At 60.2% G+C, this 15,090-nt stretch overlaps 2 protein-coding genes across 5 annotated transcripts; one reads left to right on the plus strand and one right to left on the minus strand.

The window, feature by feature from the left end:
* Positions 1–1,661: 1,661 nt before the first annotated feature.
* Positions 1,662–2,795, minus strand: RPLP2 (ribosomal protein lateral stalk subunit P2). The gene is made up of 4 exons (XM_072637415.1): positions 2,673–2,795; positions 2,496–2,544; positions 1,874–1,975; positions 1,662–1,782 (listed from the first exon to the last, which is right to left on the minus strand). The coding sequence occupies exons 1-4, from the start codon at positions 2,793–2,795 to the stop codon at positions 1,706–1,708; spliced, it is 351 nt and encodes a 116-aa protein (XP_072493516.1). The 3' UTR covers positions 1,662–1,705.
* Positions 2,796–4,027: 1,232 nt separating this feature from the next.
* On the plus strand, positions 4,028–14,949 carry PIDD1 (p53-induced death domain protein 1). Of its 4 annotated transcripts, XM_072637379.1 has the most exons (17): positions 4,028–4,118; positions 5,506–5,698; positions 6,822–7,163; positions 7,368–7,861; positions 8,194–8,403; positions 8,485–8,539; positions 8,622–8,823; positions 8,911–9,039; positions 9,123–9,302; positions 9,390–9,528; positions 9,696–9,831; positions 10,116–10,266; positions 10,341–10,464; positions 12,392–12,510; positions 12,807–12,914; positions 13,162–13,361; positions 13,610–14,949. In XM_072637379.1, exons 4-17 carry the CDS (start codon positions 7,591–7,593, stop codon positions 13,836–13,838), a joined length of 2,253 nt encoding a protein of 750 aa, XP_072493480.1. In that variant the 5' UTR covers positions 4,028–4,118; positions 5,506–5,698; positions 6,822–7,163; positions 7,368–7,590; the 3' UTR covers positions 13,839–14,949. The 4 variants fall into 4 exon arrangements, with proteins under 4 accessions (XP_072493480.1, XP_072493478.1, XP_072493479.1 ...); XM_072637376.1 differs by lacking the exon at positions 4,028–4,118 and having other exon boundaries at positions 5,425–7,163; positions 7,448–7,861; XM_072637377.1 differs by lacking the exons at positions 4,028–4,118; positions 8,911–9,039 and having other exon boundaries at positions 5,417–7,163; positions 7,448–7,861.
* Positions 14,950–15,090: the final 141 nt, after the last annotated feature.

Genomic DNA, 15,090 nt, shown 5'->3' on the forward strand with positions numbered 1-15,090 from the left:
GGCCGAGGGGCGGGGCTTGGACGGAGCCCCGCCCACTCCCCGCCCCCTGACAGCTCGGAGCCCAGGCCTGGGGGCGGAGTCCCGGGACCCAATGGGCAGCCCGCGGCGGCCCCCGCCCCCTCCGGGCGCCCCCGCCCGCAGAGCCCCCGGGCCGCGCACGCGCACGGATTTCACAGACACGCCCACCCTGACCGAGAGTGGACAACCGAGGAGACGCCCTGGATCCTGACACCGCCCCCCGCCCCCCCATCGCCCAACGCACGCTCTGGCTCCCCACACGGAACCCGCGGCCCGGGGCCGGCTTTGTCTGTTGCCTGGGTCACCAGGTTCTGTTTGGGCCCGGCCCGAGAAGCCAAGGCAGGACCTCCCACCAGCCCCACCCCCATTACCCTCCCCACCTCTGCCGCACCGCGGCTGACGTCATCCTCCGTCGCCTGCCCGTGGCCTTCTGGAGATGGGGCCCCGAGGGCGCCTGGCGGTGCCCACCTGCCCCTGCCCATTCATAGTGCTCGGTGTGACTCGGAGCTGAGCAGGACGGGGGGCCCAGGGGCCAGTGCCATCTTGCCCGGGGGGTGGGGGGCGTCAGGTAGCACTAGGACTGTGGGCTCCGAGGAGCCACCCAAAGGCTGGTACCCCCTCATCTCACTGACTGGCAGTCCCCAGATCACCCCTCCACCCATGCGGCGAGGGCCTCCCCACGGATAGCTGACCAGAGGTGCATGGGAGAGTAGGCCCTTCGTGTCCCCAGAAGGCCTGATCAGCGCTTGTTGGTCAGCTCTTCTACCATACTTTAAGAGGGCTAGAGGGCAGGCCCCCTCCCAGGGGAAACTGGGTTCTGGCTTCCCCCAGAACACAGGATGTGGGGCCTCTGGCCTCGTTTCCACAATGGCCAGTATGCTTACACATGCATTTTCAGCACCCCCTTCCCCTTGCCCCACTTTCCATCCACATCCAGGAATAAGTGGTACAGTCTGCTCCTTGTTCCACTTCTCAGAATGCCAAGGCCCAAGTGGGCCCTTGGGCCGGTTACAGCCCAGCTGGGCTCCTCTGACCCTGCCCAGAACTGTTTGCCAGCAACCCTCCCCGACCACGCTGAGGCAGTTTTCCAAGCCTGGTCTACGTCAGGGCAGTGGACAAACTGGACTAAACCTCTTCTCTCTAAGCCTGTTTCCTCAACTCTCAAAGGGACAGTTATGGGTCCATCTTTCCCCCAAAACATTTGAGGTCAAAGATCAAATGAACATTTGTAAGTCACTTAGCACAGTCCATTTCCTCACTTGAGACTTCCCTAGACAAAGAATAGTTAAAAAATGAAAAAGAATTCATTGGTAAACATGGCCACAGGACCCCAGAGGCACACAAATACTCCCTCCCCATGACTGCAGGCTGCCCCTCCCACTCTGCCCTGGCAATGGGTCAGCCTGGGCAGAGCCCCAAGCCCTGTGCCTGCCTCAGCACTTGCCCAATGCTGTTGTTTTCACATTCCTAGGCCCCCACGGGGTTATCAGATGTCCGTACCACAAGGTCTGGGTCAGACACAAGGCCGTCTGAGTGGAGGTGAGGGAGGAAGCAAAGGTAACTCTGGCACAGTTCAGAACCCTAGAAGGGAATGAAAGCTGCTGCCCTTGGCCCACCAGGCACACATGAATCCACACCAGGCCTTCTTAAATAAAAAGTTTATTCACTCCAAGACCAAGGTGGGCGCTCAGTCAAAGAGACCAAAGCCCATGTCATCGTCGGACTCTTCTGACTCCTCCTTCTTCTCCTCTTTCTTTTCTTCCGCTAAAGAGACAAGAAAGGGAGCCCTGAGTGAGGGAACCTGGTCCTCCCCCCTTCCCTCCACCTGCTGCCTCCACCCTGTGCCCACACTCACCAGCAGCAGGGGCAGGGCCACCAGCTGCGGGGGCAGCAGAACCAGCGCTGGCAGCAACAGTGACAGCACCACCGGCAGGCATGGAGGCTAGCTTACTGCTCCCTGCACGAGACAGAAAGGGTGTTGGGAACCAGGGTGAGAATGGCACCCACTTCTGAACCTCAGACTCCCTGGTGTGCTTGGATTTGGGGGAGGGTTAAACCTTGATAATCCCATTCAAGGCTGGTCATCTCAAGCACTGGGCAGGAGGTGGCTACTGGGGCTTAGGCCACGTTGATAGCTTCATGACCCAGCTCAGCCCAAGGGCCGGGGGACACCCGAAGGCTGAGCCCCGGAACCGAAGAAGCGCCTGTGTTGTCCAAGTGGGCAGTGACGATGAACACCGAGGATCTGAAGTCGGTTCGTTAACACGCCCCCCCCCACATCCGCCCAACAGTTACAGAGGCTTTGTGTTCAGAGCCCCCTGGCAGCTAGGAGCCCACGCCGGGCACCAGCGCTCCACGAGGGTTTCTGGGGTACTCTGGTCCACCAGCGAAGCCTTGCAGGTACGGGCGTGACCAGCAGGGATTAGGATGGACTGGGGCAGGGAGGCGGAGGAGCGCTCCCCTCCCCGAAGCCTCACCCTGGGCGATCACGTCTTCGATGTTCTTGCCGCTCAGCTCGCCAATGACCTAGGGATGGAGGGCCAGGGTGTGAGAAGGGCGCCCCCCCCGGACTGGGCACCCCTCCCCCCCCGGACTGGGCGCCCCCCCGGACTGGGCACCCCTCCGCTGCACTGGGCGCCCCCCGCCCCGGCCACCTTCTTCAGCCGCTCGTCGTCGCTCTCGATGCCCACGCTGTCCAGGATCTTCTTTAGGTCCTTGGAGTTGGGGGAATCGTTGCCGCCCAGGACGGCGAGGAGGTAGGCTGCCACGTAGCGCATCCTGGGGGAGGGGGCCGAGGGTCAGGGGCCGGAGGGGAAAGGGCACGGGCTGCCCCCCCCTTTCCTCGCCTTGCAGGGCTCCCCGCCTGGGCTCCGAACGGAAGCGGATAGATGGGCGCCCCTACCCCACCTCCAGGTCCCCTAGCCGGACACGCTGCCCCCGGCCTCGGGAGCCTTCCCTGAGAGATACCGGTCGGCTCTGGGGCCCGGTCCCGCCGCGCCTTACACCGCGGCAGCCACCAGGCCCTCCGAGAGGAGCACGCGGCAGGCCCCACTGCACGTTGTTCCTTCCCCAAGCCTAGGCCCAGCCGCTCTCGCCTCGCACAAGGCCGGCCCTGGTACTCACGTGGCGGTCTGAGCTCTATTCGGGTCCGATCCGGAGGTCGCGGCCTGGCGCGGCACGTACGGCGGGAGCAGCGGCACACGCAGCGAGTACGACTTCGGAGGCTGCAAGGCCGGGAAAGGAAGAGGCGGCCGCAGGGGCGGGGATTAAACCTCTACCCGTGAGCCTCCGGGAGGAAGCTCGCTACTCCCGCCTCTTCCACCCGAATGCACTGACGTCACTGGGAAATCAGCCAATGAGAGGTGGGAACGGACCATCGCACTCGGGACGCGGGGGTGCCAGGACTCAGGGGCTGGGGCGGAAAGTCCCGACTGAGTGGGGCCACAGCTTTCTTGGCCGCTTCAGGCCTTCCAGAGGCCTGGAAGGACGCATTTTGCTGGGCGGCGCCGTGGAAGAGAAACGGCGCTCCCAACGGCAGGGAGCTCGCCCCCGCCCCAGCGCCCACCATCACCGGCACGCTCCTCTCTGCGCATGCCTGGTACCGTGGCGAACTCCCCGTCCCAGCATGCTCCGGGCCCGGAAGCACGTGTGTATGTGCGGGGGGGGGGGGGGGCATTCCGCCTACTCTGGAAGCACGTGGTTCCCGGGGCCGGCCGGAAAGGTTCTCTGGCGCAAGCGCAGTGATGTCGGCGGGCCCGCTTGGGCAGAAGCGCCCCCTGGAGGCTCCGCGAGGTCCAACGAATTTATCTCTCCCCGATCCCGCACATACAGATATACGTGCGCACGCGTAGTCTGGGCCCGGGGGACTCGAGCGTTGCAGGGCTGGCTCCGAGCAGGCGTGGCGAGAACGCGAGCCCGGGACGTGCGACGTGGGGGCGGGGCTTCCCTGGGGCGGGGTCTCTCTGGGGGCGGGGCTTCCCTGGGGCGGGGTCTCTCTCTGGGGGCGGGCCCTCAGGCAGGAAGCGCGGGACTGATCCTAGCACGACCTTCCCGGTCTGGTCCCGTCCCCTCCGGGATCCTGAGCCGCTGCCCTACCCCAGGTACCCACCGCCGGCCCAGAGGCTCCCTCGGGCTGCCCGGCCCCTGCCCAGCTGGCTGACCAGCGCTGGACACAGCCCCCCATGGGCGATCAGGGCTGGACACAGCCCCCCATGGGTGATCAGGGCTGGACACAGGCCCCCCCCCATGGGCGATCAGGGCTGGACACAGCTCCCCCATGGGCGATCAGGGCTGGACACAGCTCCCCCATGGGCGATCAGGGCTGGACACAGCCCCCCATGGGCGATCAGGGCTGGACACAGCTCCCCCATGGGTGATCAGGGCTGGACACAGGCCCCCCCCCCATGGGCGATCAGGGCTGGACACAGCTCCCCCATGGGCGATCAGGGCTGGACACAGCTCCCCCATGGGCGATCAGGGCTGGACACAGCCCCCCATGGGCGATCAGGGCTGGACACAGCTCCCCCATGGGCGATCAGGGCTGGACACAGCCCCCCATGGGCGATCAGGGCTGGACACAGCCCCCCATGGGCGATCAGGGCTGGACACAGCTCCCCATGGGCGATCAGGGCTGGACACAGCCCCCCATGGGCGATCAGGGCTGGACACAGCCCCCCATGGGCGATCAGGGCTGGACACAGCTCCCCCATGGGCGATCAGGGCTGGACACAGCTCCCCATGGGTGATCAGGGCTGGACACAGCCCCCCATGGGCGATCAGGGCTGGACACAGGGCCCCCCCTCATGGGCGATCAGGGCTGGACACAGGCCCCCCCCCCATGGGTGATCAGGGCTGGACACAGCCCCCCATGGGTGATCAGGGCTGGACACAGCTCCCCCATGGGTGATCAGGGCTGGACACAGCCCCCCATGGGCGATCAGGGCTGGACACAGCTCCCCATGGGCGATCAGGGCTGGACACAGGCCACCCCCATGGGTGATCAGGGCTGGACACAGGCCCCCATGGGTGATCAGGGCTGGACACAGCCCCCCATGGGCGATCAGGGCTGGACACAGGCCCCCATGGGTGATCAGGGCTGGACACAGCTCCCCCATGGGTGATCAGGGCTGGACACAGGCCCCCCCCCCCCATGGGCGATCAGGGCTGGACACAGCCCCCCATGGGTGATCAGGGCTGGACACAGGGCCCCCCATGGGTGATCAGGGCTGGACACAGCTCCCCCATGGGTGATCAGGGCTGGACACAGCTCCCCCATGGGTGATCAGGGCTGGACACACACCCCCCATGGGTTATCAGGGCTGGACACAGGCCACCCCCACGGGTGATCAGGATTGGACACAGGCCCCCCCAAGCTGAGTAACCGACACATGCCCCACCCTTCTCAGTCAGGGTCTCCTGCACTCCCCACCCCCATACACTCACACAAAGCTGGGTGATCTGTTCTGATCACCTTCCCCTCTTCCCCAGAGAAGTGACCCACTCCGGTAGCCCTGTCTGGGCTCCCTCACCTGTCCCGTGAGTGACCCAGCTGAGTGCTCAGCGTTGTATCCTGGTAAGAGGTGTGGCCCAGCCAGTGTGAAGCCAGCCCCTGGGGCCAAGAGGGGCAGTGCCAGTCCACTCACTCCCATCTTAGAAGAAAACTGAGCCTCACTGGCCCGAGGTAACAGGGAATTGATGATAATGAGAACAGCTCTCTTTAGAGAGAGTTCATCTCATTTGATCCTCAAAAGAACCTGTGAGGCAGGGCCTTTGATTAGCACCACTTTAGGAAACATCTTGAGAGAGGACGAAGGGTCGCACAGCTAGTAAGCAGAATTTGAACTTGGCTTTTCCCAACCCAAGCACAGTGCTCTATCCAGAGCTCCTGCCACCCCTCTCCCAGAGCTCTGCTGGAGTACTCCCCATCATGGGCACCCTCCTGCCTCCCTCTGATAGAGAAGCCAGACATGTGGGATGATCCAATGGTCTCACATGCAGCCCCACAAACCACCAGGAAGCATCTAGGGCCTGGGCCTGCATTAAAAGGGACTGAAATGCAGACTCCACAGACTGCTCCGGGCTGAGGACACCCGTTCTGGGAGTGATGCTGAGGCTGGGGTGGCTCCCTAGGCTGGGGCAGTGCTGGGACCCCACTTTCGAGATTCCCCCCAGCCCTTTAATGGGGTGGGGTGCTGATGGGGGCCATTGTGACCCTCTGCTCGCTTTCCTGTCTGGCTCTTTCCCTGGCTCTCTCTCTGGCACCTACTTAGCCAGTCTTCTCTGTGCATCTCTGTCTCCATCACTGTCTTCTCTGTCTCCTGTGTCTCTGTCTGTGCCCGCCTCTCCTCTCTGTCTGTCTTTGTTCCCTGCTCTATCCTGCCTCCCTGTCTCCCTCATCACTACCACCTACTCCTTCTACCCCTCCATCTCTGTCTCTTTTCTCTACCACCTCTCTTCCCCCTCTCCCTCCTTTTTCTGTCTGCTTCTCTATTTTTTCTCTGTCCCTTTATGCTTCCTTCTGACCCTTTCCCCAGTCTCTGCCCTTCTTCCCCTCTCTGCCTCCCAGCTAGAAAGAGGAATAGAGAGAAGAGACAGGCAGAGACAGAAAGGGAGAGAAACAGAGACTGTCTCTCCATCTCTGCCTTCTCTCTCTCCTTCCTGTCTCCATTTCTTTCCATTTTGTCTCTCCCTCTCCCCTGTGTCTCTGTCTTTTCTTTCCTTTGTCCTCCTCTCTCTATCTCATCTCTGCCTCTGTCTCTGTCTCCTCCCTCTGTCTTTCTCACTTTTTCTCTTTTTGCAAATAGCCATCCCCCTGGAGACCCCCAGCCTTTCCTCTGCCCGCCTTCCTGGCACGCTGAGACATGCCTGGGCCACCAGGCATCAGGTGGAGGCCCAGGGGGAGGAGGAGGAGAAAGAGGATGCAGAGGATGCTGAAGACGCAGCCGCCACCTCCCTTCTGGCCGGAGATCGGCTAAACCTGGACCTCTACCCTGGGGGCTGTGGTCTCCTGCTACGCCTGCTCCGAGAGCCAGCCTCACCCCTGCAGCACATCCAGTTTCTTCGGCTGAACTGCAACGAGAAGCAAATCGGGGCTGCCCTGGCTGCCCTTCCCAACCTCCGGGCACTCCGCTCCCTGGTCCTCAGAGGTAAGCTGGGATGTTCTCTGGGGCTGCCTCCCAGAGGAAGTTGGGGGGAGGCTGGTCATGGGGGTACCATAGGGCGGGTGGGCAGGCAGTGACTTTCTGGGCATTTGCCACTGTCTCTGTGAGCCCCTTTCACTCTTTCACTAAGAATGCTGCATCTCTGCCTCCATCCTACCTGCTACCTTCCTCTTTACCTCTGGCCCTCAGAGGCTTTCTGCATCTGGGCCTGTCTTTCCCTGCCCCGGTCTCTCCATCTGTCTTGGCCTGACCTGGCGCCCCACCCTCAGGCGGGCACCACCGTGATGATTGGGGCTTGTGCCTTCGGGGCTCCCTGACCACACTGCCCCCCTGCCTGAGTGACCTGGCCAGCCTTGTTCATCTGGATCTCAGCTTCAACAGCCTCAGGCTGCTTCCGGCCTGCATCCCCCAGATGACCCGGCTAGATGCCCTCCTGCTCAGCCACAACTTGCTTGAGAGGCTGCCTGAGGCCCTGGGGACCCTCCGGGCCCTCACCTTCCTCTCAGTCTCCAGCAACCGCCTACAAGCATTACCAGCAGGCCTGGCAGGGCTGACTGCCCTGCAGCGCCTGGACCTTTCTGAGAACTGCCTGGAGGTACTACCCGAAGAGATTGGGGCTCTGAGTAGCCTCACTGAGCTCAACCTGGCCTCCAACTACCTACACAGCCTTCCTGACTCACTGGGTGAGAGCAGGGGAGGTCCCCAGCCCTTCTACCACCCCCCTGCCAGTCAGCTTCCTGGGCACCCAGACAGAGAAAAACAAGCTCAAAGCCCACTTCCTACAGGAAGGCTTCTTGGAGCACTCCCTCTCCTCAGCTTCTGGGGGGCAGCCCCTTCACCTGTCCCCTTCTCTGATCCCTTTAGATAGTAAGGAAGACTTGGGGGAGGGGACACACGTGTGTGCCAGAGACCCTCTAGAGGTGTGGGGGTTTAGAGAGGCTGAACAGCCCCCAAGGCTTCCGGCTGGAACAGGATTAAGGTGGGTTACCACTGACTGCCCCCCGCCTCCCCTCAGCCAGCCTCCAGTCCCTGCGCCTGCTTCTCCTGCCTAGCAATCTTCTCGTCTCCATCCCTCCCGGGCTCGCCCGCCTTCCCCTCCTCACCCAGCTGGACCTGAGAGACAACAGGCTTCGGGCAGTGCCCCCGGAGATCCAGGAGGCCTGCTTCGTGCAACTGCAGGGGAACCCCTTGGGAGTGCCTGAGCCGATCCCTACGGTGCCCCCAGGTGGTGGCAGATCCTGAGGGGGAGGGGGAGGGTGCCCCCCCCAGCACTGCTTCACTCACAGGCCCCCATTCCTTGGTCCAGGGGAAGCCCCAGCCCCCGAAGTGCCCAAAGTCCTGCTGGCCTCAGATGCAGACAGGTAGGGAGGGGCCGTGGGGGGAGAGGGATTGGGGGGGCCCACCTTCCCCCAAGTCCAGCATTTCTTGATTCTGGCTTCACAGTTTCACAGTGACCTCCCATGGGTGCTCCGTGGCCCTGGACTGTGGGGTCCGCATGCTCTTTCCCCCTGGTGCCACCATGGCCCCTACCACTGTCCGCTACCGGCAGCTGCCCCCAGAGCCTCACCTTGTCTGGCTGGGACCCCATGATGCCCTGCTCAGTGCTGTCCTAGAGCTTCAGCCCCATGGGACCCCCTTTCAACAGGTTTGGGGCAATGCCAGACGTGCTCGGGGGAGGGGGGAAGGGCTATAAGTCCTAATGTACCTGAATGAGGGGTCTGCATGGTGACAGGAAGTGCACCTGTGGCTGCCTTTTGTCCCCCCACGTCCCTGGCATGGCTGCCAAGTTGTGGTAAGGACCCTGAGCGGCCCGACCTGGAAGGACCTGGAGACACACTTGGAGAAAGGAGAAAAGTCCAAGGTGGGGGGCTCTTACAGGGAGAGAGGGCCAAGTTTGGGGTCTCTGGGGGCATCTCTGGCTGACCCCTCACCCTGCCTCTTCAGCGATTCTGGGCCAGCTGCCGAGTCCCTCACTTCTCCTGGTTCCTGGTGGTGTCCCGTCCAGTGGAGGATAGCTGCTTTGTGCCGCGGGAGGGGGCACTTCTCTGCTCCTCGGGTGACCCCGGGGTCAAGGTCATCTTCCCAGCCGGGGTCACCACAGAGCCTCGGCATGTCCGCATACAGGTAGACTGAAGGTAGGGGCCAGTGTCTAGGGCCTGGGAGAAAAGCCTGAACTCCGCACCCCCAGCTCTCTGTCCCACTCTGTTCCAGGTGGTGAGGGTGTCAGGCTGGGCTCTGGGCGAAGATACCGAGGCTACCGTCAGTCCCCTGCTCTGCCTGGCCCAGGATAACCCCTGCGATTTCCTCGGTCCAGTCACTATCCAGCTACCTCTGCCCCCAGGCATCACAGGTGAGACCTGGCCACTGAGCATGGGCCTGGGGTGGCCTCTGACCATGGCACCCACGTTCCCCTAATGGGTGCCCAGCTTCAGGTGCCACGTTCCTGAGTGTGGCTCTGGAGGAGACAGGGAGCTGCAGGGCCAGCCTGTTTCCCCTCTCTTTCTTCCTCCTCTCCAGGCCTGAGCCTGGACCGGACCCGTCTACATCTGCTGCATGGAGACCCTCAGGTGCTGGCTTGGGATGACATCACAGCCCGCGTAGCTCTGGAGCTCACACATCTGTATGCGCGCTTCCAGGTCACACACTTTTCCTGGTTAGTGCAGGGTGCCTGAGATGGGGACAGGCTGTTCAGTCCAGGCCTTCTCTCCTGCTAGGGGAAACCTCTGTCTACCATCCCTCCCCCTGCCCCAGCTCTGTCTGACATTTCTCCTCAACCTCCTCTCCCCACCAGCCCTCTGCCATTCCTCTCTCTCCCTGCCAGTCGTCTGCCATCCCTCTTCCTGCCAGTCCTCTGCCATCCCTTGCCTCCTCCCCGCCAAAGGCTAGGCCAACTCCTGCCTCTCCAGGGCAGCTGTGAGCCCAACCCCTTGGCCTCAGGTACTGGCTCTGGTACACCACCAAGAGCTGTGTGGAGGGCCTGGCCCGCAAGGTCTATGATCGCCTGCGCCTGTACCGAGTAAACTTCATAGCTCTGCAGAGGCGGCGAGACCCTGAGCAGGTGCTGCTACAGTGCCTGCCTGGAAAGAAGGTAAGGGAAGGGGGGTGGGGGGGGTAGTGGTCAGCAGGGCCTCCCTGACCCTGAGGGCCTGCCACCCCCCCCAGGTGGAGCCCACCCTAAAGAAGCTGCAGCCAAGGTACCGTGGCCCCGAGCCCTCCGACACTGTGGAGCTGTTTGAGGGAGAACAGTTCTTTGCTGCCTTTGAGCGTGGGATTGATATCGATGCTGGTATGGGCCCCCTTTATCCTAAGGAAGCAGGGAAGGAGGCAGGAGCCTGGGGCCCCACCAAGACCCCTGGAGCTTCCCCTGGGCCAAGGCGCCAGGTGGGAGAGCTGAGACCTCGTTCAGACCACTGGCCAAGCAACATGCTGCCATCTCTCAAGTTTCTTACTTTGTATTCTACTGGACTTGGCCAGACAGCCCCCATACACACGTGTGCATGCACATGCATGCATATGCAAACGTATGTTCATGCACACATGCACAGATAATTCCTATACATACAGCCATATTCACATGCATGCTTACACACATATACATGCATGCTCTAATCGTACATATATACCTTACCATGTATACTATGTCCCTATACACACCCACATTCACACAGTATGCAATACACTTGCACATATAATACACATATATGCATTATATAGCACACATGTCACATGTATACGTGTTTACACACCACCATCATATTCATACACACTCATGCCAGTGCACACCCAGATGCACACATTATCACACACATCGCATAGGTACACATCTACACCCACATTCACACACTATATACACACACTCACAACACATTACACATCCTCACACGTATGTACGCATTACGCCCACACACATGCACACATACATCCTGCCTCTGCCTCCCACCTGTTGTCTCTCCCTCAGTCCTACCTGGGACAGATAAGTAAACATGTTCCCGAACCCAGGGATACTGAGGGGGCTAGGGGTACTTATGGTGGAAATTGTACTAAATTCGACATTCATGTACTGGGGTTTATTTGTGGTATGACTCTGGGTCAGTCTCTGCCCCTCTCTGGGCCTCAGTTTTGCCTCTAGCTGAACGTTGATTAGCCCAGATTTACTCATTGGGCTAAGCACAAATGCCTGGGACGCCCCCTGGAGGCCTCCTTCTAAAGTGCCAGCCCCTAACCGTGACTCCTCTGTGGGTCTTTGCCTGAGAAAAGCTGCCCTTCATCTCATCTAGGTGTCCATGGGTTTCTTTATTTCCTTCAGTGTCTCCCCATGACATGGGAAGGTCTCCAGGCTATGGCCCAGAAACCCAAACCCCAGCCTCATCACTACCTACCTTTCCAAGGGTGTGAGAGTGCAGGGAATGCCCCCATGTCCACAGTCAGGAGTGAGCTTCTTTTGTTGGTTTACCCAGGACTTTGTAAGTCTTAGCCATGTTTTCAGGAGTTCTTCTGGGGTCCCTACAGGAATCCCCAGGGACAGAGAGAGTTCTGGTCAGCTGGTCCTCCCGGTGTGGGCCTCCTTCATCCCTTTCCCTCATAGAATCACCTCCAATTCCCTTCCTTTCACTCTTGGAAGCCCTGGGTGCACCCTTTCCTTCCCCTTCCTGGCTCCTTTCCCTTCTTGAGCAGACATCTTAGTCCATGCACATCAGTCAGGGTCTTCCCTGGTGCAGCGAGCGTTCCCCTCACCCTGGTTCCCAGCAGACTTCCTTATGTTTGCCCACTCCTGTGTTGGCAAGGCAGGAGGGAGAGCCTGAGCCAGAGATCTCCAGAACCTTCTTCCTACTCTTCTGGAAGCTGGGCTCAGACTATGAACGCAGAATCATGGTTTCCCGCCTGGCACGCAGAGTGAGCTCCCTGGTGTGGAAACTTCATTGGCTGGTGCACATCAGCTCCTCCTCAGAAACTGAGAGTTGTCCAGGACATTGAGTGGCTCCCCTAAGGTCACACAGCCAGAATGAGTCAGAAGTGGGATCTGAATCCAGGTCTTCTGAGCTCCATAGCCTGCTGGAGCGTCTGGTCTGGGCGGTACAGGAGAAAAATAGGTGAACCTGGTCTGGAGTCACACAGTTTAAGGGTCAGAGGTCAGGTTTTAACTGAGGTCTTCCTGACCCCCATCTTACTTAACCCTTTCCTGACTGTTGGGTTATTCTGGTCGATCCCCCCAGAGCGCCCCGACTGTGTGGCGGGAAGGATCGCCTTCGTCTTCTACTCCCGCCTAAAGAACATGAAGGAGATTTATGTGACATCCACTGTGGATAGGAAGATGCAGGCGGTGAAAGGGCAGGTGGGCTGCACACACCCCTCCCCACACAGGGCCTAATGTCCCAACCCCATGTCCTGCCAGCCCCCATTCCCCCCATCCTGCTAGGCCTCATCCCCCCACGTCCTGTGAGTTCCTGTACCCCCACACCCTGCCAGCCCACACCCTGCCAGCCCCAGTCCACCCACGCCCTGCCAGCTCCTGTCCCCACATGCCCTGCCAGCCCCCATCTTCCCCCCAGTCCTTCCAGCCCCCATCCCCCTCTCAGGCAGCTGGGCTAGGGCCAGGACCATTGCTGACCACAGGTTCACCCCTCCTAGGTGTCCTTTTATCGAGGGGCAATGCCCGAAGCTGTGCCTGTGGAGGCTGCCCAGAGGCGTAAGGGCCCGGATGCCCTGTGGCTTGCCACCCTGCCCATCAAGCTGCCTGTGAGCATGGAGTGGGGGGGAGGGGCACAACAAGCATTTATCAAGCACCTCCTGTGTGCCAGGCATGGCACTAAGTGCTTCACAAACCCCACTGCACAGTCAAGGAAATGGGGCAGACAGAGGTCAAGGGCCCTGTTACCTAGCTCCTAAATGTCTGAGGCTGGACTTGACTCTGGCTGCCAAGGGCCTTAAAGGGGAGGGGAGGGGGTCCAGAAAGTCAGGCCTGCCTTTCCTATCTGTTGGACAGAGGTTGCCCCAGGGGGAAGGGAAGGGCCCCCTGGATGGGCTGAGCCTGGCCTCCCTGAACCTGGGTGATCCTGAGAGCGGTTTCCTGACCCAGAGCAACCTTCTGACAGTGGCCAGTAGGCTTGGTCCAGACTGGCAAAGCGTGGCCCTGCACCTGGGCCTCTCTTACCCGGAGGTGCAGCGAATCCAGTATGCATACAGGTAAGGGGGAGGAGCCAGGGGCAAGGAAACCTCCACCTCCTGGGGAGGCCAGAGCAGGGCCCACCTCTTCCCCTACACACTCCAGGATGAGGTGGGCCCTGCTGGGGTCTTCATGGAGTATGGCTTCCCAGTCCTGCGTCTTGGGGTGGAGGGAGGAGGAAACAGGGAAGCATCACAGCCAGAACTGGGGGGCGTTGGGGTTGGGGGCTTGAGCCTATGCTGTCTGAAACATGTCCCTGCCCCCCCAGGGATGACCTAGATGGGCAGGTCCGACACATGCTATTCTCCTGGGCTGAACGCCAGACTGGACAGCCAGGCAGTGTCCAGCAGCTACTAGAGGCTCTGGAGCAGAGTGATCGCCAGGATGTGGTGGAAGAGGTACAGGCCATTCTGGAACTGGGCCGGAATAAGTACCAAGCATCTATCCGTCGAGTGGGCTTGGCCTCTGAGGAAGACTCCCCTAGTGCTACAGCCTAAGGTTCCCAGAGCTGCTTCACAAGGGAGTGAGGGCCCTGTCACTTCAGAGATCTTCTGGCAGCGACCACTAGTGCCCACATGCAGACCTTGTGAGGAAAGAGCTTCCAACATTGCTCTAAGCCCATTTTTCACCAGTAATGGGGGCCCAGGGACAAGTCAGAATGAGACTCCCTTATGCCAGACTCACTGAGTGGATGCAGCAGAACAGAGGGAGCCTATTGATTGCTGTCATCGCTCCTTGGTACTGGTCTGAAAATGATTACCCATTTTTAGCCTGACCCAAGTTTGCTGCAGGGTAGGAGCTGCAGCAAGAGACACCCCTCCAGTCTCAGCAAATCCTTGGACAGGGTAGGTTGTATAATCTCATCCGGGCCCTCACTGCTTCTGGGCAGTCTTTCCACCCTTAATTAACTCTCTTGACCTCCAGTCTTACAATTCCAACTGTCTCATTGGGCATCTCAAACCTGATGGCCTCTGAATATCTCCGGTCACAGTGAACACCAAGTACCCAAGTTCTGGGGATACAAAGGGAAACCAAAGCCGGTCCCTGCTGTAAGGAGCTCGCAGCATGACGGAGAAGGCCATGTGCACCCAACCATGTACATACAAGTTAGAGGAAGGAGAAATCAGACATGATTACAGGGGGTAGTGAAGAGCTCCTGGTAGGAGGGCCTCAGAGGAAGCCAGGGGCTGGAGGAGGTGTGTAGGTGGCTACCTTTGGAAGACAGTGTCCTGTTAGAGGAATGGCTGGGAGGCTAGCATTGCTGGACTGTGGAGTAGGCACTGAGCTGATTCACTCCCCTCGCTTTTTACTTATGTTACTGCTGAGGGGATCCCCTTCCAGTCACATACAATATGGTGCCAAGGCTTGTCCATTTCGCTTCTGCAGCATCTCCCCAATACCACACCTTCTCTGACACTGCCCCACCTTGGTGTAGACCCTCATCTCCTCAGCACCTGGACTGCTGTAAGAGCTGCTACTGTCTAACTCAGTCTCTCCCCATGTCAGTCTATCCAGCCATCACTCAGCTGTCAAAATGATCTTCCCTAAAGTGCAGGTCTGACTGTATCACCCCACTCCTACTAAATAAACTGCAGTGGCTCCCTATCACCTGCAAGACCAAATAGCAAATTCTCTGGTGTCCAAAGCCCTTGGAAAAATCTGACCCCCTTGTCCCTTTGCAGTTCTCTTACGCTGTGCCACCCACCCTCTTTAACTCAGTGACATGGCCGCCTCCTTGCTGTTCCTCAG

Source organism: Notamacropus eugenii, chromosome 2, assembly GCF_028372415.1.
Source record: "Notamacropus eugenii isolate mMacEug1 chromosome 2, mMacEug1.pri_v2, whole genome shotgun sequence".
Classification (NCBI taxonomy): domain Eukaryota; kingdom Metazoa; phylum Chordata; class Mammalia; order Diprotodontia; family Macropodidae; genus Notamacropus; species Notamacropus eugenii.

What these genes read in the sequence shown, in the direction of transcription:
- RPLP2 (XM_072637415.1), bottom strand. Translation starts at nt 2,795, where the DNA reads ATGCGCTACGTGGCAGCCTACCTCCTCGCCGTCCTGGGCGGCAACGAT. An exon ending in ACGACGAGCGGCTGAAGAAG is followed by an intron (nt 2,545 to 2,672) that starts GTGGCCGGGGCG and finishes CTCCATCCCTAG; the next exon opens with GTCATTGGCGAGCTGAGCGG. An exon ending in TGGCCCTGCCCCTGCTGCTG is followed by an intron (nt 1,783 to 1,873) that starts GTGAGTGTGGGC and finishes TTGTCTCTTTAG; the next exon opens with CGGAAGAAAAGAAAGAGGAG.
- PIDD1 (XM_072637376.1), top strand. Translation starts at nt 6,122, where the DNA reads ATGCTGAGGCTGGGGTGGCTCCCTAGGCTGGGGCAGTGCTGGGACCCC. An exon ending in GATCCCTACGGTGCCCCCAG is followed by an intron (nt 8,404 to 8,484) that starts GTGGTGGCAGAT and finishes TCCTTGGTCCAG; the next exon opens with GGGAAGCCCCAGCCCCCGAA. An exon ending in AGAAAGGAGAAAAGTCCAAG is followed by an intron (nt 9,040 to 9,122) that starts GTGGGGGGCTCT and finishes CTGCCTCTTCAG; the next exon opens with CGATTCTGGGCCAGCTGCCG.